Source organism: Condylostylus longicornis, unplaced genomic scaffold (genome assembly GCF_029603195.1).
Source record: "Condylostylus longicornis isolate FDR11 unplaced genomic scaffold, ASM2960319v2 ptg000044l, whole genome shotgun sequence".
Lineage (NCBI taxonomy): Eukaryota > Metazoa > Arthropoda > Insecta > Diptera > Dolichopodidae > Condylostylus > Condylostylus longicornis.
Genome location: NW_026578013.1, coordinates 13,615,223 through 13,639,341, shown reverse-complemented (window position 1 = coordinate 13,639,341; position 24,119 = coordinate 13,615,223). Strand labels below are relative to the sequence as shown.

The window sequence follows — 24,119 nt, the reverse complement described above, 5'->3', positions numbered from 1 at the left end:
GATTTTATATTCTGGCTAAAGTTTTAGTTTTCCCTAAGTGCTCCTGAGTGTCATATTACTACTTATTTAACTATGTGTTGGAATTTTAAATTGGAAAACTTTGGAAACTTTTGAAGTGAAAAGATTCTTTAAAAATTAATTTTATCTTGTTATTTTTTATCAAAATTCATTAATATTCACACTAGTTCACACAGGCAGATCAACGGGCGGACATCTTAACAAAAATGTTTTATTTTCGTTTTTTTTATTATAAAAGGGAAATACGTTTTCATCAAAAACTATATTTTGATTGTAATCGCAAAACGGAACGTTTTAAGGAACGTTTATTAAGGTTTTAACTTATAACGTAATGTGAAACTCATTAACTGTAAGTTTCTTAAATAAAAATGTTTTACTAATTTGCTGACAAATTCAAATTTAAACTAATTAATAATTTATAACAATTACAAGTATTATAAGTTAAACCAATGACAACAACAATAAAATTCACAACAATTTATTTTTACAATTAAAGGACCTACCTATAAAGTTTCAGAACTATTGATTTCCTAAAGTCGGTAAAAAAATATGTATGCACACGTTTACCATCAAGTTAATTCAACTAATATTACAGTTATTATCGAATGAATTAATTTTAAATTTTTACTAAGTTGAAAATTATCTCTTAAAATATATTGCCATACATATTTATTAAAAAAAGAATAATGTTAAAGAATAATTTAGCACGTTTCTGTTATTCTATCCATACATGATTTCTTACATCTACATATGCATACATAAATAAGCATACTTCCATACATACCTATTAAAAAAAATTTTACACAGCGACATGCAATATGCACTATGAATATTATATATGTTCTTGCTTTGCTAATATTATCTTTGTTTTTATAATCTATTCAAGCATAAAAAAGCTTGTCAATTTAATTAGAACCATAAAACATCTACAATCACATATCACTAACGAAATATTCAGATCAAATAAAGAGTAAAATTTATGCAAATGATTCAAAACAATAGCTTCGATAATCATAATATGCATAATAACATAATTTGATAAATTTAAAAATACCCAGTTAGTAACTATTCTAAAATTGAAAGTTAAAGGAAAATTAGAATGGCTTTTTTATCTCAATATTAAGCCTAGGTCTAAGCTTTATTTTTTAAAGGGTCTCAAAACATGATTTTGCTTTGTTAAGGAATTTTTTTTGTCATTGCAGTTTGATGCATGTTAGTGTTAATATTCTGAAAATATTTTCCGAAACTATTCGACTACTTCAATTAACTGTCACACATTTCGACTTCGATTCTAATTTGCAAATTGAATACATATGACGCTAAGTAAGACTTTTTGTTTATTTCTTACTTTCAATACAAATTAGTGTATAGTTCTAAAAGAAATTAAGGTATACTTTTTTTAACAGAGGTGTTAAAAATCATCGAAAGATAAACTGTCGTCAGACCTATCAATAGTGGGAAATTTAATCCAACCTAAAACGAACCTATAGCATCATAAACTCCCAAAACTAGTTAAATTGACTAACCATTAGTTTTGCCTTATCGTATTTTGTGTCTACATTTCGTGAAGAAAGGCACGGAAGTGCTGTCACAGCACTTTAGGTTAAGTCGTGAGGTCTCGCTCGTATCAGTCTTTTTGTCCAAACCCTTTCCCCTATAAGTAAAGGGGCATCGACATTCACATGTTGCTGCAAACACGCCCTATGTTTCATGGCACAGTTCCTTGTTTCCTCACTTACTTGGGGGATAACCAATCCCAATGAATGTCACCATTCCACACATACCAGGGATAACCTTCCCTATTACCTTGTTTTGGAGATTTTGTATTTGTTTGATGTGTATTTGCTTGGCAGAATACCTTAGCTGCAAACCTTTATCATTTGATAATATCAATATTTTGATGTATGTTGCCCATCTGAACCTACGACCTAAGAGCCAATAGTTTTCTCTTTATTTCTTTTCTAATTATATTATTTTCTTCTTCACAAGTTCTTTCCATCCCAACTTGACATCCAAAGTCATACCTAATATTTCGCGTGTTTTGGTACCATTCAAATTCAATTGTGGTGGGTTCGCCAAATTTTTGTTTGTGAAATTTACAGACTTACTTTCATTTACCCTTATTTTCCATTTAATTAATGTTGTTATTATTACAATATTTGTTATTCTGTGCACTTAGCCAGTTGTTGTATGCTTTGTTCTAAAACCAAATTGCTGGTATGGAATCAATTTCCTATTTTCTGTTATCAGCATCAGCCTTGTTAACAACAATATTTCAAAAAGTTTTAGTATCATTTGTAGCAGAGGAAACGGTCTATATGACTTTGCCTTATGCAAGGGTGTTCACGATTTTCCTGTCATAATAACTTCCGCTATTTTCCAAACGCTAGAAACATACCTCAGGTTCACTGCTGAATTTATCACTTTTTTCAAAAATGTTAATGGCTTTTTTGACAATTCTCTTAATATCTTAGGTGTAATAAGATAAAAGCTGGGTTCTAATTCGATTTAAGCGACTTTATTGCTTGGCAAATTACTTAAATAGAGCGTGTAAATAAAGTCATAGCGCTTTTATCCACAATAAAATCTCCTGCTAAACAAACATTGTATTCATTTGGTTGCTTTATCCTTATTGCTTTATACTGATTTAAAATTTTCTATTTTTTTGAGTGTTTTTGTTTAAGTGCGCAATCTTGCTATTTACGTCTAGCCTTTTTTTTGTACTAATAAATCAGTTATAGCCTTAGGATTATTACTTGATACATGTTTGAATTTAGAAAATCTTGTATTTTTCCAGGGTGCTTTTTGTATCAATTTAGTAAAACTCTCCATTTCAGAACTCTAGTCTACAGTTCAGTATTTAGTTTTGCATTTCTAGTGACAACATGTTTGAAGCCTATCCAATCTGTAGTTTTGTTGACTAAAATGCGCCCGCTCCGTTTGTTAGCTATTTTCTCACTAAGGGTTGATATGACAGCAGAGTGATCGGAAATCAAATTAATATCATCTTCCAAATTAAAAATATTAACCGAACTCCAGTTTAAATATAAGAAAATCAATAAGATCCGTAGGCCATCGGACTACCAGTGGAATGATAGCCAAATTCCAACCCCCGAATATTTTTCCTTTATTCTCTATTTCTAGTTTAGATCAATCTAGGGTCCCAATCCGCATGTTTGGCATTATAGACAATATTTCCACCCACGCATATGAGGTCCCTAAAAATATTCTTTTTTATATTACCAATATTGTGGCGATATACTGAACCAACAATAAAGTTCTGGTTGGTTTCTGCGTCTCTATTTTTGATTTTTCATTATGCCTTATGGTTTCCTTCACTAAAATATAATTCCCCTCTCTGGAATGGTTTTCAATATTTTTAGCTCTAAGAGAAACTTTCATTTCACGCTTTTTATTTAAAGCGCCATTAGCGTTCCACGTACCAATTCGTCAATTGGTCGTTGTTGTCAATTTCTTTAGGTCTTTGCGTTGTATTATTGTTAACTTCTTTAGTTTTCATTCCTTTCTTAAATCTTTTATCTATATAATATTATGTAAATTTGGAAGCTATTTTGGAAGGAGAGTATGTAACACCAGGATTTAGCTTATTTGATGTTACAGTATTAGTCATTCTTAGGATCCTTTCATGAATACCCAGGACCTATTGCTAAGATAAATTATTTATCTTATTTTTTTCCAAATCTCGAATAAACTATCAAATTTGTCTTTTACATTACTCTAATTTTAGTAAATTTATTATTTTCTATTTTAAAGATTTTTATAATTTATGAATAAGAAATTTTGCCCAAATACTGTGTTAAGCTGCTTAACAGAAATATGCTTATTTTTATAAAGATTAAAGAAAGAATATAAAATATTATGTATTACTAAAATTACTTTCGATAAAAAGTAGTTTTTCAAAACTACGATTCGAAGTTCTACCGAATTTTAAATTTCTAAAAAACATATTATGATTTACTGGGTACTATAAATTAATACATTCATACATATTTTCATTATCTTTACGTGCATAACATTAGCATATAAATAGGAAATTTAATAAAGGTTCTCAAATATTCCTGAATAGTGTTTACATGTATAAAAATTTATATTTTTCAATGTCAAGTATACATATAATTGATAACAAATACAAGTAAAATAAAATCATAAGAAACGGAGGAACTTTCAAATGCAATCATTGTATTTTTATTAGAATATTTATTTGAAACTGATACTGTCGTTAAAATTGCTTATAAACGAAAAGATAAACCTAGTACATATTAATAAATAAATGTAAATATAATAATTATTATATTTATACAAGTTATAGTATATATAACTTGGGTCAAAACGATGGTTTGAAATGTAGCACTTTTCCCTTCAACAACTGAAAAACCCTGAGTTTAAAAACAATCTATATACTATAAATAACATTATTAAAATTACCTTCATTCATATACGAATATATTTCAAAGACTGCATACATTTAGAATGAACCATGTATGCAATATTTAAAATTAAACAAAAAAATCTAACGAGGTAGTAACATAAGGCTCGAAGTAGTAACGTTTAAGGTTTAATTGCGTCTAACGAGGTAGTAACATTTAAGGTTTAATTGCGTGAGCTAAGTAAAATAATTATATTTTTTAATAGCATGGCGTTTACCACTAGCTTTCTGTTTTTATAGATATTTGCAAAAATTTGCAATTTCGGAAATATTTTTTTCCTTTTGTTCCCTTCTAAAATTAGCATACGGCTAGTGCATGCTATCATAGTCATGCCCCACTTTCATTGCGTCATATTATTGCGTTTCGGAAATATAAGATGACAAAAATTCAAATTTTACATATTTCGAGAGGCGATAACTTGAGAGCGGGTGGAAAAATAATTTCTTCTAACGAAATGGACCATTTATTAGTGTCTAAAAGCTGCCAAAATTAGACCCCTACAATTTGCGTTTTAAAAGAAAAACGATATCAAAAATTTTGAAAAAACGGATTTTAGACAACAGTAAATTTTTTTTTTAAAGTTCCATTTGTTAAACGGCCATTTTGTTTTTGTTTTTGTTTTTGACTACATTTCTGTGTCTATAAAATTTGAATAATGATTACGGTTTCGCTACAATAAACACTTAAAAATATTGTTTTGGGCGGTTACAGCAAAACTCTTATCTCCTACAGGGGGAAGTAGGTAAAAATTTTCTTCTATGAAAATAATTTAAAGTATACGTATGAAATTTCATCTTTTTATCTTCAAGGATGTAAAAGTTTTGTAAACATATAAACAAACGGACGAACGGATGGACAAAAGGAAACCAATGAGCACTTTTTTTCAAAAAATTTTTGGAAAAATGCTAACAACGATAATATTTACTATAGTTTATTTCATTGTATTTCGAAGCTTTTCAAATACTTTTAAATATCATTTGTAAAGCTAATGCCAGCATTTGTCTTTTAGCATAAAGAAAAAATAAGAACAAAAAATTAGGTGCTTAAATATGCTAAATATATTGCGGTTGGACATTATCAACAAATTTATTAGTTTTGCATTTCATACTGGACCACAAACATAATAATAATTTAAAATTTATGAACACTAAAACATATGTTTGCATGATATACAATTTATTGTATATTGTCATATACATTGGTACTAATACATTCAAAATATTCACTAACTGGAATACATAATAAATGTTCTTTTTTTATCTTCTGTAAATGTTGTGAAATTTATATTGCACTTGCAGATTTCTGAAATAGTTTTAAATAAAGTTGGATCAAACCAATGGTTTATATTGTAGCACTTTTCCTTTCAACTAGTGAAACTTCTGCTTTCAAATAAAGTCTATGTATACCTATCACACTATTAAAATTATTTTCATTCATATACAAAACTATTTCTAGGATTGCATATATTCAGGATGGACGATTTATGCAGTCTTTGAAATAAAGCAAAAATTTATATAACGTATATTAACGTTATCGAGCATAACGTTAACGGGGTTAACGTAATGCTCGATTTTAAGGGTTGATTGTGTGAGTTAAGAAAAATAATTATGTTTTTTAATGTCATGGAATTTACCGTTAGCTTTTTGTGTTTATAGAAATTTGAAAAGGCTTGCGGTTTCGGGAATATAAGGTGTCAAAAATTCAAAGTTTTCAAATTTCAAGAGGCGATAACTTGTGAGGGGGTGGAGATGGAAAAAAATTTTCTTCCAACGAAATGAACTATTTGTTTATGTCTAAAAGCCTCTAAAGCTTCTTCAGGCTTCTACAGGCTCGGGTCTAGAAGAAAAACGAAATCAAAAATTTGGAAGAAAAAGACTTTAGAAAACGGTGAATTTAAACGGACATTTTGTTTTTCTAAAATTTAAATATAGTATATCGCGCTAGGGGAAGCAAACCGCTGCCTTTCTGCGTTTGCAAAATTTCAAAAATGCTTATGGTTTCATTGCAACAAATAGTTAAAAAATGCCATTTTTAGGGTTTTAGAGGGGTATAACTTCTAGAGGGAGGGAGATAGGTAAAAATTTTGTTCTACGGAAATTAGTCTCTAGTAGTTTTGACAGTTTAGTTGAATGACAATGTGAGTACTTTCTGGATGGCATGAGATTAGAGGAAATATCAGCCTATTTTTATTACGATACATAGAAAGGCGCAGCTTCGCTAACAAAACTAGAGTTTTTATTGTTCATTCTGGTAATATCATTCCAAAGATTAAACTTAAAATTTAACTTTAAAATTTTTAAGCCTACATAGTACATACATACACTATAACATGAAATGTAAGTAGGTACTTATTGTAGTTACAATTTTTTAGCACTATGGCACTGAACCATTTCAAAAGAAAGTTAAACAATTCCGGAACAAAAAATATGTTTTCTGCACAATTAATGTGTATAAAGTGGGAAAAAAACAAAACGTATCGAAAAATTATAATTTTTCCCCCATTAATAAAAACAAAAATAAATAATATAATTTCGTAGCAATAAAATAAAATTTTAATAAATGACCTCGAAAGTATGTAAATATGTATATCAATGCCAGTTATTGCTGCAAGTTACAATGTATAAAAAAATTATATAGAAACAAGAAAATGCGAAAAACAGAGTTTTATTCCATAATAAAAGTGAAATTTGTTTGAACATTTTGAAGTTTTTTTAAAGTACTACTGAAGACAATAAGCCTTTGCCTTACTTAAGATCTTTTTTTTATTTTCTGATATTTCTTTATTGTAAGCTATTTGGTAATTAAGAAATTTGAAAATGTTTTTTAAGAATGTGCGCACAAAATATTTTTTGGTCAATTTAAGTGCTTTTGCTATGAGGTTTATGCCTTTATAATATATGCAGAAATTGTATTTGATCATGAGATTTAAGGCTTTATGACATTTGCTTATAAAAGAGCACTCTTGTGCGTACTCAATATTACGAGTTACTATTACAAAACTTGTTATTACCAAAAATATCAAAATATATATACAAGGATCTATCAAAAGTATCTGATGAAATTTCGAATTTGTGATATTAAATGATTAAAAATTTCATAGCCATAAATAGCCTAAAAAAGGGAAATCGAATAATATACTGTGATGTATTATAACTTCAAAGGAAATATACAATAGCTTTTATTATCCAAGTCGGTGAACCTTCCAAGATGAATTAAATGTCAATTGGAGAAGGGGTATTATTGCCATATGGTATTATTACAATATAACTGAATGAGTTATACAGTGTATCATTATTTCCCGTCATTCAGTTGTTGGAGAGGAACATTTTTTTTTATTTTTATAAATTTTATTATATAATTTAAGAAAACAATTTTTCCCCAAAAAAACGTGATTATTAAGAAACTCTTCTTTTTTGTTAAATTTTTTTAATTTTCATTATTTCATAGCAAAACTTACACTTTTTTCTCAAAATTTCTTTCCTGATGGGACTATAAAGATTTTATTTTCACAAACTATTAAATTTACCACTTATACAATAAAAATTACAACATACAATCTTTTTCTCATTTCTAATAACTACCATTAAAATACATATATGTAATCATATTCTATCAGACTAAAAAATTTACTTCAAAATAATAAGAGAGCTGCCTTAATATTACAAATAAAAATTGTTGCAAAGTTAAGGCACAACTGAAATTTTTTTATTACACGTGTTCGTAACTTAAAAAAGAAAACTTATATCGAATAAATTAATTTTTAACCTTTCACTGACGAAAAAGGTTAAAGAACCTTAAAAATTTACATATTTCTTTTTACATTTTTCTTTTACAAATTTTTTATAAGTGATAAAAAATTTATCAACATTATACAAATATTTATATTCTTTTTTCATTCAGGACATTTTTTATTAAAATTTAATTGTAGGATAAAGTTTTAACCGGTTTTCTTTGTGCTAAATCACTAATTTATTTGTTTTTCAATTTTATTTTTGAATATAACAGTAAAAGACCAAAAAATGAAATAAGTATCAAATTAAGTAAAAAACAGCAAATAACTTTAGAATTACAAAACCAACAACATAGATAATATGTTTCACTTCATTTAAATCATTTTTATTTTCGATACATATTTTATTTAATTTTTCTCTTATTATTTGAATTGACTGGTTGACTCAGAAGAGCATATTCCTATCTTTACCTAAATTAAAATTCTAAATTTAATTATTCCTAAAAATTTCTTGCATTGCAATTTGTCTATATATGTATATAGTTTTCGTAGTATTAAAATATTTAAAATTACTTTACATTTAAATGTAGGATTCTAAAACACTTAATTTGGCACAGAATGTGTTAATAAAACACTAAAATTAAATTTTTATAAAAGTGTACTTTTTTTTAGAATTTCCATAAAAAAAAAGATAAGAGCCACTCAAAACACTTACAGATTTCGAAAAACAAAAGTTATCAAAAAATTTACCCCTAAGACACCTAATAGCGTTTAGAAAGTTGAAAAAAAATTCTTTTAATTAATACCGCAAAATAAATATTAAGAGTTGATAATGAAATCACTTTATCAAACAAAGAATTTCAACATTTTTTTAATAACTTGACTACGTATTTTAATACTATAAATATTTACCTTTGGTTTTGTAATATCGTCATATCGCTGTTATCATATCCATCTTTATTCAATGGCAAATATCCAACATTTGCTGGGCTTAATTTCTTTTTTAACGTTTTATTAAAGAATGACATTTTTAATAATTTACACTATTTTTAAATAATTTTAAATAATTAAAAAACTTCAAATGTTATTTTAAAGATTGAAAAGTTTCAAATAAAAATTGTATGAAATAGCATCATTTTTTTCAGATCACTTAAATTAATCAGTAGTGTTAAAAGTAAGTAGATTTTATAACAATAGTGTATTAACTTGTTACATATAAAATTTTTTTGAAAAATTATAATATTATGTATTCTCCGGATAACTAATTTATAAAAACAAAATAATTAGTTATTTCTGTAATTTTCGAATATTACTCAAATATATGCAAAATCTAATCCAAAATTCATTTTAAATTTGGAGAATAATGCTTTGTAAACCTAAACAACAAAAATGTTAACTGCAAAAATCAGTATTTTTTTAAATTTCCACAAATTAAAAATTGCAAAAACACTATTTTCTTTGGCTTAGAAACATTCTTGAGAACAACCTCTAATTATATAGCATCAGTGTGATGATATCAAATTATGAAACACATAATAGAAAAATTAAAATCATAATTGATCTGATTTGGATTTGAATCTTATATTCGATATAAGATTTTATATTCGGTATAAGATATATTTTTTGTTTTAAAATTTGATAGTTACCACATCTCATTTATGATTACACCGAGCACAATACTTTGAATTTTAAGAAAACTTTTAATTAGTTTATTTGCAAATTGCTTTTTTTTAATCAAAAAAATATTTCATAAAAAAAAATTAAATTGCTTAGATAACCGCAAACAATTTAATATTAAATAATTAAAAAATTTAAAAAAAAATATGAGCACGAAAATAAAAGTATAATTAAGTTTAAAATTTATTTAAGTTGTGTTCAAAACCACGTCTAATAACCAACTAAACTGAAATTCGTTTTTATTTTAATATTTCCTTTTGCATTTATACGTGTGAGTATTAAACACATTCATAAAGTATTAGCAAATCTTTGCATTTGATATACGGATTTTAATATACTGACACATCACGAGTCTATGTTAGATTGCCAGTTGCACATCGTTTATTTCTCTCTAAGCAAGCAAAGCCGAAGTTAAATGATAAGATCTACTAGAAAGCCATTAATTTGGATATGTAGAATTTAGATCTGTAAGATTTTGCAGAATAGCAGAATAGAAAATTACCTAGTTTTTACTAATATAATTGTTAACAATTTTGTTCGAATTAATTTAAAAAGCGACGTATTTTTTATTATTATTAGTTTTCCAATAAGATACTCTTTTTTTCGCTATGATTTATAAAAAAACGCCAGATAAAACATATATATGTATATAAAAGAAAATATGGATTTTTTAATAGATCTTGTCGTCCAAAGTAATACGATATATGTACCAAGCGTTTTAAATATAAAATTTCTACTGGGTAACGTTTACTCTTAAATAATTTTCTGAAATTGAAATTTGCATCCTTTCTTTATATCCAATAACAATCTCTTAAATCTATAAAATTTTATAAAAAATTAAAGAGACAGTACAGGAACTTACTTAGGGTAAGTACTAGGCTTTACCAAAAAATCTTTATTGTGCTAACTCCGAAATTAACATTTTAATAATTTTCTAAGAACAAAGAAATTTTTTTTTATGAAAACTAAAATCGAGATAACACAAAGATATAACAATAATCACGAGAAATTTTAATATCAACGCAAATATCACTCACCTTTCTGTACTCAAATTATTATCATCAGAACATCCTTGATCGATTTTAGAAGCACTATCTAAAAGAATAATCCAACAAAGAAGTATTGTAAGAACTTAATATGAAAAAATATCATATACAAACAATAAAATAAAAATTCAATATCCACCTACCCATTTCTTGCAACTCTGAACTCATATCAAAAGTATTTTCATTTTTTAAGCTATTTATGGCGATTTCGTCTATATTAGCCATCTTTTAATATTATAAAATCAACAAAATAATTTTTATTTTTGTGTTAATTTGAATATAATTTAAATTAAGCATTTATGTACCAAAATTATTAAAATATGCACCATTCGAATTATTACAATTTTTTTTGTATATAGTATTCACGCATAAATTTTGATAACCCGTCGAGTCATACCAATGTACTGAATTACAAAAAGACGGTAAGATATTCTCGCCCACAATTGCAATTCATATTGTATGTGTAAATTTTGAACTTATTGATAAGCTAATTACAATTATTTAGAATAAGAACCGAAAAAATTTATTATAAATTGCAGCAATTTCTAAAAAATTTTGTTTTTATTTTAAAAAAAAAATTTAAAAACTTTTTATTTTTCTTCTTAATACTTTCGTTTCATTTTTGTATTCTTCTTTTCGTTTTTCGCCTTTTGTTTTGATTAAACATAACATCTTTATAGGGTGACGTATGTCATATTGTCAAATCCATCATATGATTATTTGTTATTGATTGGTTTTTATAACAGGGGCTTAAATTCCCTAGCGGAATTTTTTATAAACATTAATAAATAATTTTTTTTCAAAGAAAAGCTAGTTTGATTTCATTTGCTAAAACTGAGTTTATTGGTTCGTCAGTTTAGCAAGAAACTGATGTATTTTTTATGAAATTTATATTTTTGACATTCTTTTTATTTTTATCACTCTCTCGAAAAGTTGAAAAAACTTCAAAGTTAGTGCGGTGGCTTTTCTATAACATCAAATTTAGTTTATACTTAACCACTTCAATTACATATTATTCTTGTAAAAAAAGTAATAAACGTATCAAAACATAAAAAAGCCTCAGCCCTTTCTCAAACGAAAAAGTGAACCATCAAGTAAAAAAATCGTTATAAATAGATCGTTTAAATAGATCAACTCAAAACCGACGAACCAATAGATTCACCTTAAAGACGTAAAAAGCAGTGTACAATATTCTTCGCCAAAATTGCAGAACCAAAGTTTTGAAATTACGCGACGAAAAGCTGGAGAGGCTGAAACAGTGCATATGTCGAAATACAAATAATACACCGAATCAAAATAGAGATGACGTTAAAGCTTTTGTTAATTTATTAAGTACTTATTAAATGATCACTCCCGATATAACTTTTTAGAATTAATTACGTTTCGTACATTGCGCATAGTTAAATTTTTAAGGTGAAAGTAAAGTTGTATATTATGGAGATTTTCAATAAAATTTTCCTGTCATTCCCACTGGTTCAAACTCTTAATTAAAAACTGCATTGATTCATAGAATTTATTTCCACAATTCAACATTTTATTTTATATCAGAATATATGAGCAATGCTAAATTAAATCGAATTTGTTAGAGTTCTTTAATTAGTTAGAATTGGTGAAGTTAAAGTCTACTACAGCTATGATAAAATCACTTGAAATGGTACTAATTAAAACGGTTTCTCTATTGAATTTTTAAATTAATTGAGTGTTTTGTATGCCTGACGTCAATGTAGTTTATCCAATATCTACAACATGCTCATATTTTATTAATGATTTGATCATTTGTAACTAAGTATGTTATTCTTATATACAGACTAATCGTGTATCTCGCTTTTTTTATTCATTTTCGAATCAGAACTCTCCGTGTTTGTTTCATTTTTCCAATAATAAAACTCATATTTTGAATTGGATTTTTGCACGTCTTTTCAAATTATCGAATGAACGTATCACTTCCAAAATCAAAGTGAGAAAAAAAAAAGAGATACGCAATACCGAATAATTCTTCTCACTCGAAAATTACATAATACAAATATATAATAGTTACTCACTTTCTTCTCAATTACCGAGGAAAATAGTGCGATAGACAATCAGGCCCTTCAATATATACATTCAAATGTGGAACACCTTTGCAAGCCAAATTTATTAAAAATAATTAAAAAAACATATTTATGTACGACTATATCAATAATATTTGATGACACTTGATACAATTAGATAAAATTTTCAATATTTAGTGGTGGAAATCACTTATTTCTTTTACTCTAAGAAAAGTCAACAAATTTCATTTCTAACCGTAAAATGCGCTAGGTGCTAAAGATCGTTTTGACATTTAATATTTGCAAATACATATATAAGAACCTGCTAAAAAAAAAAACGTTAAAAAATATTTTTGTACAGCCCTGTTATATATTATTCACCGATGGCGAACGTAAGAAGTTAAAAAAAGTTGTAGCCCGCCGAGTTGAAATACAAAATTTTATTTGCCTTTTTGTAATTTAAAAAAAAGTACTGCTTTTATTTAAAATATAAAAATCTTTTGTTAAAGAGCAAAAATAAATATTTAAAATATTGCCGAGTTAGAAGAACCTGCTTTAAATACCTTCAAAGTTAAATCTGAAAGTTTAGGTCAAGGAAATTTCCATTGTACAGAAAAGTAAGTTAATCCAATGCTATAAATATAGGTAAAGTTTAAATTTTTTGAAAAGAAATAAAAAAGGCAAAAATTTTTACTTCTAAACCAACTATTTACTAATAACAAAGACAAACTTTTGTTGTTATTAAATAATCAACCACCTTGTATATACATATGTATGTGCATGTACCTAATTGAAAATTGATTTTTCAAAAATTTCCAAAGCACTTCAAAGTCAAGCACAACAAATAATTTTTGTATCCCATATTTAACCTTAAGTTCAAAAATTGGTTATTGTATGTAATTATATTCAAGATAGCAAGTTAACGGTTTATTAAGAAAGAAATCCATATGAATCTAAAATGCGTTTTGTCTTTTTCAACAACCTTAAATTCAGATGCAACTGAATTGTTGAGCAAGTCAATATAAAATGGATTCCTTTGTTCAATAACTTGTAAAAGTAATTTTTGCTTACGGAATTATTGTGTACTATTCCTGACGTAATGTTTATTATTTCAATTTTCACATAGGTATAAAAAAATCTATAACAGAACATTAATATCACCGTCAGAAATTAACAAAATGAGTTCAATAGAAGAAGCAGCTGCTGCAGTGTCTTCACCAGTTACAACACCAACTGATGAACCAGAAGTAAAACTATAGTATGATAATTTTTTCTTTGATTTGATAATTTACTTTTATTATTTTAAGACGAATCCAAGAGAACTAGAAAAAATTGAGGAAGAAAAATTAAAGTCAAAATATCCAATTGGGTTACGTGGTCCTGGCGGTCACTCTGCCTTTTTACAAAAGAGATTGCAAAAAGGAGTAATTTAGACTTCAAAATAATTTCTACGCTCACATTAACAACATTTTATTTTTTCAGCAAAAATATTTTGATTCTGGTGATTATCAAATGGCTAAACAAAAGGGTGGGGGTATAAAACAAGTATTTGCTAATAAAGTGCCAACAGGAGAAGCAATACCAACACCTGAAACTGTGCCGATTCGGAAAACATCAATAATTCAACAACCTTGTAATAAATTTCAGACTCCAAGTTAATTATATCGAAAAAAAATATATGAACTATGAATTGTTTCTAAAAAACACTAATTACTATAAGAATATGAAGAAAAATTCAATTTATAATTTTTTTAGACAACAATTTGAAGGTTTAATGTCTTTTTTTTAGTAAAAGAAAAAAGGATACAAAATAAGTGTTTATTAAGTATTTCATAAAAAATGTTTAACTATTTCATAATTTTTGTTTAAATACATTAAAAATCATGATATTTAATATAACTTTTGCAAAGAATATTCATAAAAATTTTTAATTTTTTTAACATTCAATTATATTTTTTCTTAACATTATATTTTTTAAAGTGATTGATTAATTTTATCTCATTCCTCAATTTTATTTTAACATAGCTAATAATTAATTTAAGGGAAAAGTTAAGCATGAAGTCAACTCAAATTTATTATAATGATTATAAAATTAGAAATTTAATGTGAGAAAAAATCGTAAAGTTAAATTTACCAAGAAATTAACCTCATAGAGCAATTAACAATGCATTTCTGAATAAGAGATAAATTTAAATTTACGATCATGAAGTTATTTTGCTACTTCCTGTTTTTTTTTTTTTTGTTTGTGGATAAGTAAATTCAATTTGTTACATAAACAACTAGAAATTAAATAAATATTTTCTAAAATAGAAGAAATAATATTATGTACATATTTTCAATATAAAATGTTAAAAACCAAATAATCTTAACTACATATTAAATAGGAAGTTTATAAGTAAGAAAATTCAGAAAATAAGATGCAAACCGATAAAGTAGAATCAAACGTGATTTATTCGAATATGTACTTATAATTTTAAGTTCTCATTTACTCACATACCTATATATTATATATGTTGATAAACTGGCGAACAAGCGTGTGAATAATACATTTGCGAATGAATTTAAAATGTAAATATTTATTATTATGCTATACTAGCAGCATGTAGGTAGGTATGTGTATAAAAATTTAAGAGAATTATTTGACCTTGGGTAAAATTTTCGTACATTTCGGTTTATTTTTAAATATATTTGGATCAAGAGTTTGATAGGGTTGCTCTGATATTGGTTGTATAGCACGACCTCTTCTTGGTTCATTTTCTTCAATTAAGTGTGGGGCTAACAATAAATATAATTGCTGAAAATTGAAGTTTAACAATTCTAAAAAAATTTAATAGGTGATGCAATTATTTTTTTTACCTCAGTCCATGATGGTAATCCAACACTAGAAAAGCAAAGTTCCCAATAAGGTAAGCCCAAATGCGCAATAGCCATTCGAATATATTCACTAAAAGTTTCTGCAAGAAATTGCCATTTATATGAGTTTAGCTCTAAAAGAAAAATTTTGGCACAACCTAACCCGGTAGATTCATATACCAGACATATCTGAGTGTTCGAAAGAAAATCATTTGAATTACACATATGCATATTTATTTATAATATAAATTTAAATTACCTTGGCCAAATCTGTTACCATATTAAGTTCAAAAATTTTAGTTTTTGGTGTCACAATAAGTCCTGGTGTTGTATTAATATTTTGTAGATTTTTGTTTGTTTCTGAGTTAGTACTATTCAATACATCCACATTCTCTCTAAGCAAAGTTATTTGTAGTAAATGAGGGCAATTAATTGATCCAACTCGTCGAATATCATTTGCTATATTGTAAATTGTAATAATTATATTGCCTTTTTTAATTCAGAATAATACGAGTACATTAATTCAGAATAATAAAATAAAAATACATAATTGAATACATGTTCGTCAATCTCATCGCAAATGAAATGATCGCTCTCTAAAAGTGAGAGGTAAAGAAGTTAAGAAGTAGTGACTGCGCGTTCATATGTTTTGTGAGTAGAATTCAAATGAAAGACTGGCCACATGGGAAGCAATAACAATTTCATAAAAATGTGACAAACAACAAAAGAAGAAGTAGCGTCCGTTGCTTAATTTTTGTTACGTGAGATGAACTACACGAATTAGCATACAAATATACATTATGTGAAATTTTCACTTACGTGCATATTGATAACTCCAATGTAAATGAAATCCATCGCAAGATAAATAAAATTTTTTCATATCTTCTGGTAAATAAACATTATGCCGTTGCTCCCAGTTTGATAGCATTACTTTTTCACAAGGTGGTCTTTTCTCCATAACAACATTTGTTATCCTTGGAACGTTTGCTGAAATGTTCAAACAAAAAATTTATATTATACACAATCATATTATTTTTATTTATAAATATCTTTCCAAGGAGTACAGAGGGTTTTCATTAATCCAAGAGTTAAGTTTTCAAAAAATGCGTCTTCTGGGCTCAATTTTGAGCCATTTTCTTTAGTACCAGCAGCTAAAATTTTTGACATATTTTTTAAATTTTTTTTATACTAAAAAAATCATATTGATTAAATAAATACATACATACACATTTAGAGTTATTGTCTATGGTAACAATTAAGAAAATTATCTCATAAGAAATTGAATATATTTTTGGCGTTTTTACAAAAAAAAACTAAAAAAAAGTGCTTCTTAATTTTACTGAGTCCATCCATTCGTCTATCCGTTGACCAGGCTTACAAAACTTCTACGCCCTTAAAGATAAACAGATGAAATTTCATACGTATGTATATAGATCTAAACTAGGAACTTATTTTCGTAGAAAAAATATTTACCTATCTTCCTTTCTCTAAAAGTTATAGTTCCGTTATATTTCCAAAACTGTAAGCTTTTGTAAATTTCTATAAATACAGAAAGGTAACCGGTAAATGCAATGCCATGGAAAAATATAATTATTTTTCTTAACTTATGCATTTAACCCTTATATTCGAGCAATATGTTAACGCCTCTTTCAATTTTTTTTCGTTTTATTTCAAAGAATGTATATATTGCACATCCCAAACGTATGCAATTTTTGAAATATACTCGTATATGAATGAAAGTAATTGTAATAATGTAGTACATAGCTTGATTTCATGCCTTGCTGAAGGCAAATCTGCCACATTTTCTTATTTGATTTTATTTGTTTTTGATTTAACTACTAAGTTGCAGAAACCTTTATTATTTTAAAAAAGTCTGATATTTTCTCATAATTATATATATGTATGTTTGGATTTAAATATATATTGAATATACAAAGCCCTTTTCACAACGCAATTTATTTTGAACTGCAAACTAATTTTATAGCATCGTGTAGTAAAAATTAAGTGCAATGCATATGAAATTCCCTGAGACAGATATTACTAATATTAATAATATTAATATTACAGATATTAATAATATTAATATGCAATTATCTTTCATATAAATTATAATTTCCAAGTTTTATATTAACACTTCAAGAACAGTCTTTGCCATGTAATACAAATATGATTGGAATTAACATAATAATAATTTAAATCTTTAGTACATCTTATTGGTGTTAATTTGTTTGGGATTAATTTTGAAAAAGCGGAGCTTGTTTTTCTGATTGTGATCTGCTAAATAACATTTATTTTTAGTCTACATATAGGACGAAAATGAGTAAAATTAAGTGGTTACTGTCAATAAATAATTTAATATTTCAAATTACATTTTGCCACAATGCCCAAAAGCCATTATAAAGAGTTTTTTTTTTGTAATATTAGTTACCAGGGGCACTTAACATTTTCTCAATAATGAAATTTTAAAATCAATTTTTACTTTAAATATTTTAATTGTTTATAATAATTGTTTTATTTTTTCAAGTACACAGAAATATATCATTGAACTTTTAAAGTATATTCTTAGTTTTTAACAGGTACATAGCTTAATAGATAAAATAGGTTTCGATAGAAAACAAAATATGCTACAAATATAATAATGACTTATGGCTACTATACTAAAGCTTCTATGTATGTATGACTAAATTTAAAAAAGTACATTCAAAATTTTCAGTTTTTTTAACTTTAGTCTTTTTATGTTTGTTATTTTTTTTTTAAACTTAATGCTAAGCAACTTCCCAAACAGTCGACTCTACAGATCTTCTAGGTTTAGAAACTTCAACGTGGGCTTCGAGACCGTCACCTAAACGACTTAAGCGGCGTGCCCAACTGCTACCACGTGATCTGAAACCAGCGTCAGTGGAAGCTTTTAAAATCGAAAGTAGATCATCATCTTGTCTAGCCTTTTTTAAACCATGTTGTAGCTTAGCTTCTTTGGCTAATAAGGTTTCCCGTTGTATTTGTGTTTTAACTTCAGCAGGTATATCGGGTATTACAAATTGCATAAAACCAGTAACAATAAATACTATATGCTATTTAAAAGAAAAAATAAAAACGTATTTTGATGTGCAACATATTTGTAAATTATAAATAAATTTTACTTCAAATACAACCACGAAAGCAAGTCTTGCTGCAAAAACATGCCAATACACAGATGTTAGTTCGTATGGATCAGCATGAGGGTTATTTGGATTTGTTTGGTTTGCCCTAATATTGATAAAATTGTTATTCATTCTTTAGTTACTATTATATTCGAAAACATGTACCTGTATCCGCGGTAACGACAAATGTCAGGATCTTTTTCACCTTTGTTTCCCCATTCTTCTTTGTAATCAGTTGTATTGAAATAAGACATACTGTGTGAAATATACCCACGTAGTGTTTTATCATCCGAATACATTAATTTATACACCATTCGTGGAATAAAATCACTAGTATAGGCTATTACAAATCCATTTGAAACCACGGCAGTATACGTTATAATTCGAAGAATTCCGTACCATGCTCCTATGTCTGTTACACGTTCTGCTAAAGGTCGACGAGCTTGTGTTACCATTTTAAATGCATCTAAACGAATTTCTGCAATATTATTAAGTAGAGCAAACAAAGGGGCAAGTGGGAACGCTGCCACAAAAAGCGTTACAAAACCGTATTGTAAAACTAAAAAAATAATTCTGTGTTTGAAAACGCTAATGATAAAATATGTTTATACGTAGATGCATAAGTATGTGTGTGTGTATTTACATAACATATATATAAAATCCAAAATAATCTTACTCATTTCTAAATATTCATCAAATAAGGCCTGTAATTAATGTAATAAAATTAGGTTAATGTAACAAAACATAAAACTTTTTACTCACTAATCTCCCCGGGTCTTGCATATGATAATCTTGTTCCCAAGCCATATGCAAATGAGTAACATCCTTCGTTGCAGCTTTGTGTTGACGTTGACGCCACCAATTCCAAAATTTTGGGAATAAGTATTCCATAAAATTATTCCAACACTGTTTTCCAACCATTATGATTGCCAGTTGGATACATAATTCCGATAAACAACCAGCTGGATCACAAATATCATTTTTAAGTCGAAAAAACTCACTTTGTCTAGCTATATCATCACCAGGATAGTCGAAAAATCTTCCTTTAAAAAATGCTATATAAATTAAAGAGCTGTAGAAATTCATAAATTCAAAGAAAAATATTTTAAATGTATAGGAGTCTTCATATTCTGTATGAGTTCTAGGATTTTCCAAATTTGTCAGATGTATAGCTAATCGGTGGTAAAACTATCAAACGGATACAAAATCAAATGTTAAAATTTCATAAACATGTATTTACTTAGTTTTAACTTGACTTACTTTGGTTAAAATCATAATAACTACCAAATTGATTAATGCAGCAGAAATGGATGTAAATAATTTGGCATGACTTTTGACAAAGAAATCTGAACCACTATGAATCAAAGCTAATATAGATATACGATAAATGATTGTACCCAAGACTGCTGATAAAACTATTGCAATCTAAAAATTGTGTTTTTAAATAAATCCTATTGTAACCTTAAACATATTTAAAATTATTCTATTAATTTTACCATAAATAAAACCGCAGTAGATGTTACAACAAATCTAAATGCTCGAGTTGTAGTTGACATATAAGGTTCCTTTTCCCGTGTTACAGGGTTCGTACGGAATGTTGTGGCATTTGTTTCAAATTCCGGGCGATAATCTTCATCTTGATCAATATCACCTAAATCCCATTCCCATACGACAACTGATTGTTTACGTTTCCAAAGTTCTAAAAATGTTGTAGCTGAAAAGTAAATAAACATTTTAATTTAGAAAGCACTACAATAAACCTTAATGTTTTTACCCCAAAAAGACATAAAAATTGCAAAAAATACTGTTGCAGGATTGTCGAATAAATATGTAAGTGTCGCAAAAAGACACGAATCATGTAAATTTTGATAGCTGCATGCTTTATCACATAGAGGACATAAAGTTATATTACCGGCTCCTGTTTTATCACACATTTCTTTGCTTGGTATATTATCTTCAGAATTCATTGACGCTAATCCATATAAAAAACACAAAGTTCCAATAATTGATGGATAAATTAACATTTCTGTATAAAAACCGAGCCAACAAAAATACAAAGCAATCTTGTCCCCAAAATATTTTCGAATTAAACATAATGGTTGTTTTTTATACCATTGTGATGGTCGAGCCCAATTTAAATATAAAAGTCGTCGATCAGATTTTGCACCAGTTTTAGAATGGTTTTTATCATAGCGTCCCTCATGCAGAGGGAAGCAAGCTAAATAAGTACCGTCATTTAAAAGTCGACGAATACCCATTTTCTCTGTTTCGTCAAACTTCATTCGTAATAAAATTTGGAAAACCATTAAGCTTCTTTGCGCATTTGTGTAAGACGTAGCTCGATCTTTTACTATAAATCTAAATTATAAAAAACAAAAAAAAAAATAAAACATTTTTTTTTACTTTTGCGACGTTAGAATATTACTGTTCTTCTGGATTGCCCCCGGCTGTTGCCTTTTTAAATGTTGCTTCTTCTTCGGGGCCTGATTGAGTTATAAGGTTTTTAAATGCATTTACCAACGGAGATAATAATTTAGTCCAAACTTGCAATTTTCTAACCACAATATTTTCGTCCTCCTATTACATAATTAGTTTAATTAAAAAAACTTTAAAATTTTTGTATTATGTATATTGTTTTTGTTTACCCATGCTTTAACACTAATTGTAATAAATCTTTTGATTGGTAATTTTAAATTCAAAACTTCGGCATAGCGTTGTTCTAACCGCCATGGTAAATGTATTTTTAAGAAAAAAGTCTTTTCATCAAAAGATTGTGATTTATCCTCTAATTCTAATTCTAATCCTTCTTTTAACATATTTTCTTGAAAAATTTTGCGATTCTCACGACGTTTGGCTTCCTGTTCAGTCATTACACCTTCATTTTCCTCCTCCCACGCCAATATCATGTCGATTTTTTTGCGTCCATCTCTAAAATATAAGGATTCCGGATCCAAACCCTGTAGATGAAACAAATAATTATTATGTGTATCATATGTTACGTGGTTATTTTTACACTTGTACCTCCTTATCTTGTTTACTTATTCGTCTAGCAACTTCTTCGATTGTCATTTTACTCTTTTTGCTATTAAAACTTCCACTAATGCTTAAATTATCTTCAGATTTCTCGACTGAAAATTTTCTTCCTATACTAAGATTTTCATCGCTAAATTTCATTTCTTCTTGAATCAAACTCGAACTCATCGAGTCTAATTTTTCATACGATGAAGTATCTCTTAAAAGTTCTAAGTTACTGATTGCAGTTCCAGGTAATTCACAACCAACTTTTGGGCCAAAAACTTTCGTCATTGTTTGACCATTGAATGAACTTCTGTAAAAAATATTTCACTTAATAATTTCATTTTGTCATTCATTTTTAAAATATTCTATTTGCAATTTTTATTTACCGTCTGCTAGAATCATTTTCATTTGATGAAGATAATAATGCAACATTTTGCAATGAATTATTTGTGAATAATCTTTCGGTCTGAACATCGTTTATTGTTGGACTCTCCATTGGACTGTCTTCCTCATTTAAGGTGGCTGTTATTCTAAGCTTATTATCTGGAAAGAACTGGACACTTTTTAAATTATCATTACTTTGGCTTAATTGTTGCAAGCCATCAGAATTATACTGAAATTTACAACGAATTAAAAATATTATTTTTGAAAAAGGATTATAAAAGTTAAAATTAACACACATCTGAATATATTTTCCCTGTAACAATTCCTGAATCCTGACTAAATCGTCTGGCTCTGTTATATTTTTTATTCATATTACTATTACTATTATCGCTAAAAATTGTTATAATCGGTGTTTGCGAATCTTGTTTTTGGTTATTTATATTACTATCGCTATTTGAATCAGTTCCAATTATTGAAATTGGTAAAGTTTCTGCATGAACTTTAGCTGGGCTTGAAAAAAATCTTTTAGCAGTTCTTGATATATTAATTGTATCATTATCTTCACGTAATGTTGGTACCGATAAATATGTTACGACAGAATTTCGTCTTGAACGTTTTCTATCAGTTGTTTCATCATAATTTTCATAATCGTTTCCATTTCTATTTTTATAAATTGAATCATTGGGAGTAGAACGACTGGAACTATTTTGATGACTCCCAGAACTGTTAAAATATAAATCACGTTCTATGCTATTTTCATCGTAACCAGTTTCAAATGAGTCTTTCCATTGAAGTTTATTAAAGCATTTTTCGGGACTTTCATCAACAGGAGTTGTATTTAATTCATTAGCAATTTCATCTGCTTCATTTGACAAATTTTCGTCAGAGGATTTTTCCAAAATTTTAAAAAAATTTCTTTTTTCATCAGAATCACTATTGCTCATTATTTGTTTAGAAGAGTGTTTTTAAGAAATTAAAATTTCTGATTTTTAGACTAATTATAAATTATTTTCACGAGAAATTTTATTCACGAGAATTAAATTCACGAGAAAGTTTATTTTCACTTTTGAATTTTTTTCCAGTTTTCTATGCCAAAAATTCACTATGTATTTAATTTTCTAAAAATAAAACAAAATTATTTAAAATTAATTTAATTTCTATTATTCTTAATAATAATAAATAAATTATTAAATTACATTATTTAAATAAATAACTATTTCAAATTTGATGTTTAATAAAATGCAATAATTTAACAACAATACAAATCTGTATGTTTCGTAATGCAAAAGGTAAGTCACATAACTTGTTGGTCAATTCAAAGTAATCCACTTAGAGCCTTGATAATGAATACTTATTTATACATAGAGTTGCTCTTATTAGGTTCTGTCAAGCTCTTAAGTTCTTATTAGGTTCTGTCAAGCTCTTGTTATATTTGTAATATAGAAATTGATATTATATAAAAAAAATTAATATTTACTTGGTAGAGCGTTAAAAAACTGTAGAATATTCAAGATCTCAGATGTGTTTGTAGATAAATTTTGTATTTTTACTGAATTTTCTTTAACTTAAACTAATATTAGAAAATTGCGGAGGCTACAACATAACATTCTAACGACTTAATTCTTATTATTAAATATAAGGAACAACAAGAAAAATTTTGGTGGGTGTAAATGATTTACAGACACATACAATATTTACAAATGTATATTTTCATGTTTATTCGTTTTTTACACTTCAAATATTTGATTTTTTATATATAAAACCTAGTGGAATTT

The 24,119-nt window shown here is 27.1% G+C and overlaps 4 protein-coding genes across 7 annotated transcripts in view; 1 reads left to right on the top strand and 3 right to left on the bottom strand.

The window, feature by feature from the left end:
* Positions 1-11,559, bottom strand: part of LOC129610095 (copper-transporting ATPase 1) — a 36,738-nt gene extending 25,179 nt beyond the window's left edge. For 3 of the 4 annotated variants that reach the window (XR_008697070.1, XM_055522449.1, XM_055522452.1), the window contains exons 1-2: positions 11,063-11,559; positions 10,911-10,968 (exon numbers count right to left, since the gene is read on the bottom strand). Coding sequence is in view for 3 of the 4 variants with exons in the window: in XM_055522449.1 (XP_055378424.1) it covers positions 10,911-10,968; positions 11,063-11,144 (140 nt within the window). In the remaining variant the exon portion in view is untranslated. Of the gene's footprint in view, positions 1-9,108; positions 9,289-10,910; positions 10,969-11,062 lie in introns of those variants that run through there. The other variant, XM_055522451.1, reaches the window with a different exon arrangement.
* Positions 11,560-13,320: 1,761 nt separating this feature from the next.
* LOC129610193 (cAMP-regulated phosphoprotein 19) lies at positions 13,321-14,896 on the top strand. Its single transcript, XM_055522638.1, has 4 exons — positions 13,321-13,566; positions 14,076-14,196; positions 14,257-14,373; positions 14,432-14,896. Exons 2-4 carry the CDS (start codon positions 14,128-14,130, stop codon positions 14,606-14,608), a joined length of 363 nt encoding a protein of 120 aa, XP_055378613.1. The 5' UTR covers positions 13,321-13,566; positions 14,076-14,127; the 3' UTR covers positions 14,609-14,896.
* Positions 14,897-15,517: 621 nt separating this feature from the next.
* LOC129610436 (tubulin polyglutamylase complex subunit 2) lies at positions 15,518-16,969 on the bottom strand. The gene is made up of 5 exons (XM_055523006.1): positions 16,867-16,969; positions 16,622-16,789; positions 16,062-16,261; positions 15,806-15,991; positions 15,518-15,743 (listed from the first exon to the last, which is right to left on the bottom strand). The coding sequence occupies exons 1-5, from the start codon at positions 16,967-16,969 to the stop codon at positions 15,585-15,587; spliced, it is 816 nt and encodes a 271-aa protein (XP_055378981.1). The 3' UTR covers positions 15,518-15,584.
* A 1,547-nt stretch (positions 16,970-18,516) lies between these two features.
* On the bottom strand, positions 18,517-23,288 carry LOC129610435 (anoctamin-5). Its single transcript, XM_055523005.1, has 14 exons — positions 23,039-23,288; positions 22,641-22,903; positions 22,347-22,573; positions 21,964-22,270; positions 21,588-21,899; positions 21,368-21,519; positions 20,717-21,300; positions 20,439-20,656; positions 20,203-20,367; positions 19,705-20,130; positions 19,619-19,646; positions 19,108-19,501; positions 18,943-19,048; positions 18,517-18,873 (listed from the first exon to the last, which is right to left on the bottom strand). Exons 1-14 carry the CDS (start codon positions 23,286-23,288, stop codon positions 18,568-18,570), a joined length of 3,738 nt encoding a protein of 1,245 aa, XP_055378980.1. The 3' UTR covers positions 18,517-18,567.
* Between the last annotated feature and the right edge of the window lie 831 nt (positions 23,289-24,119).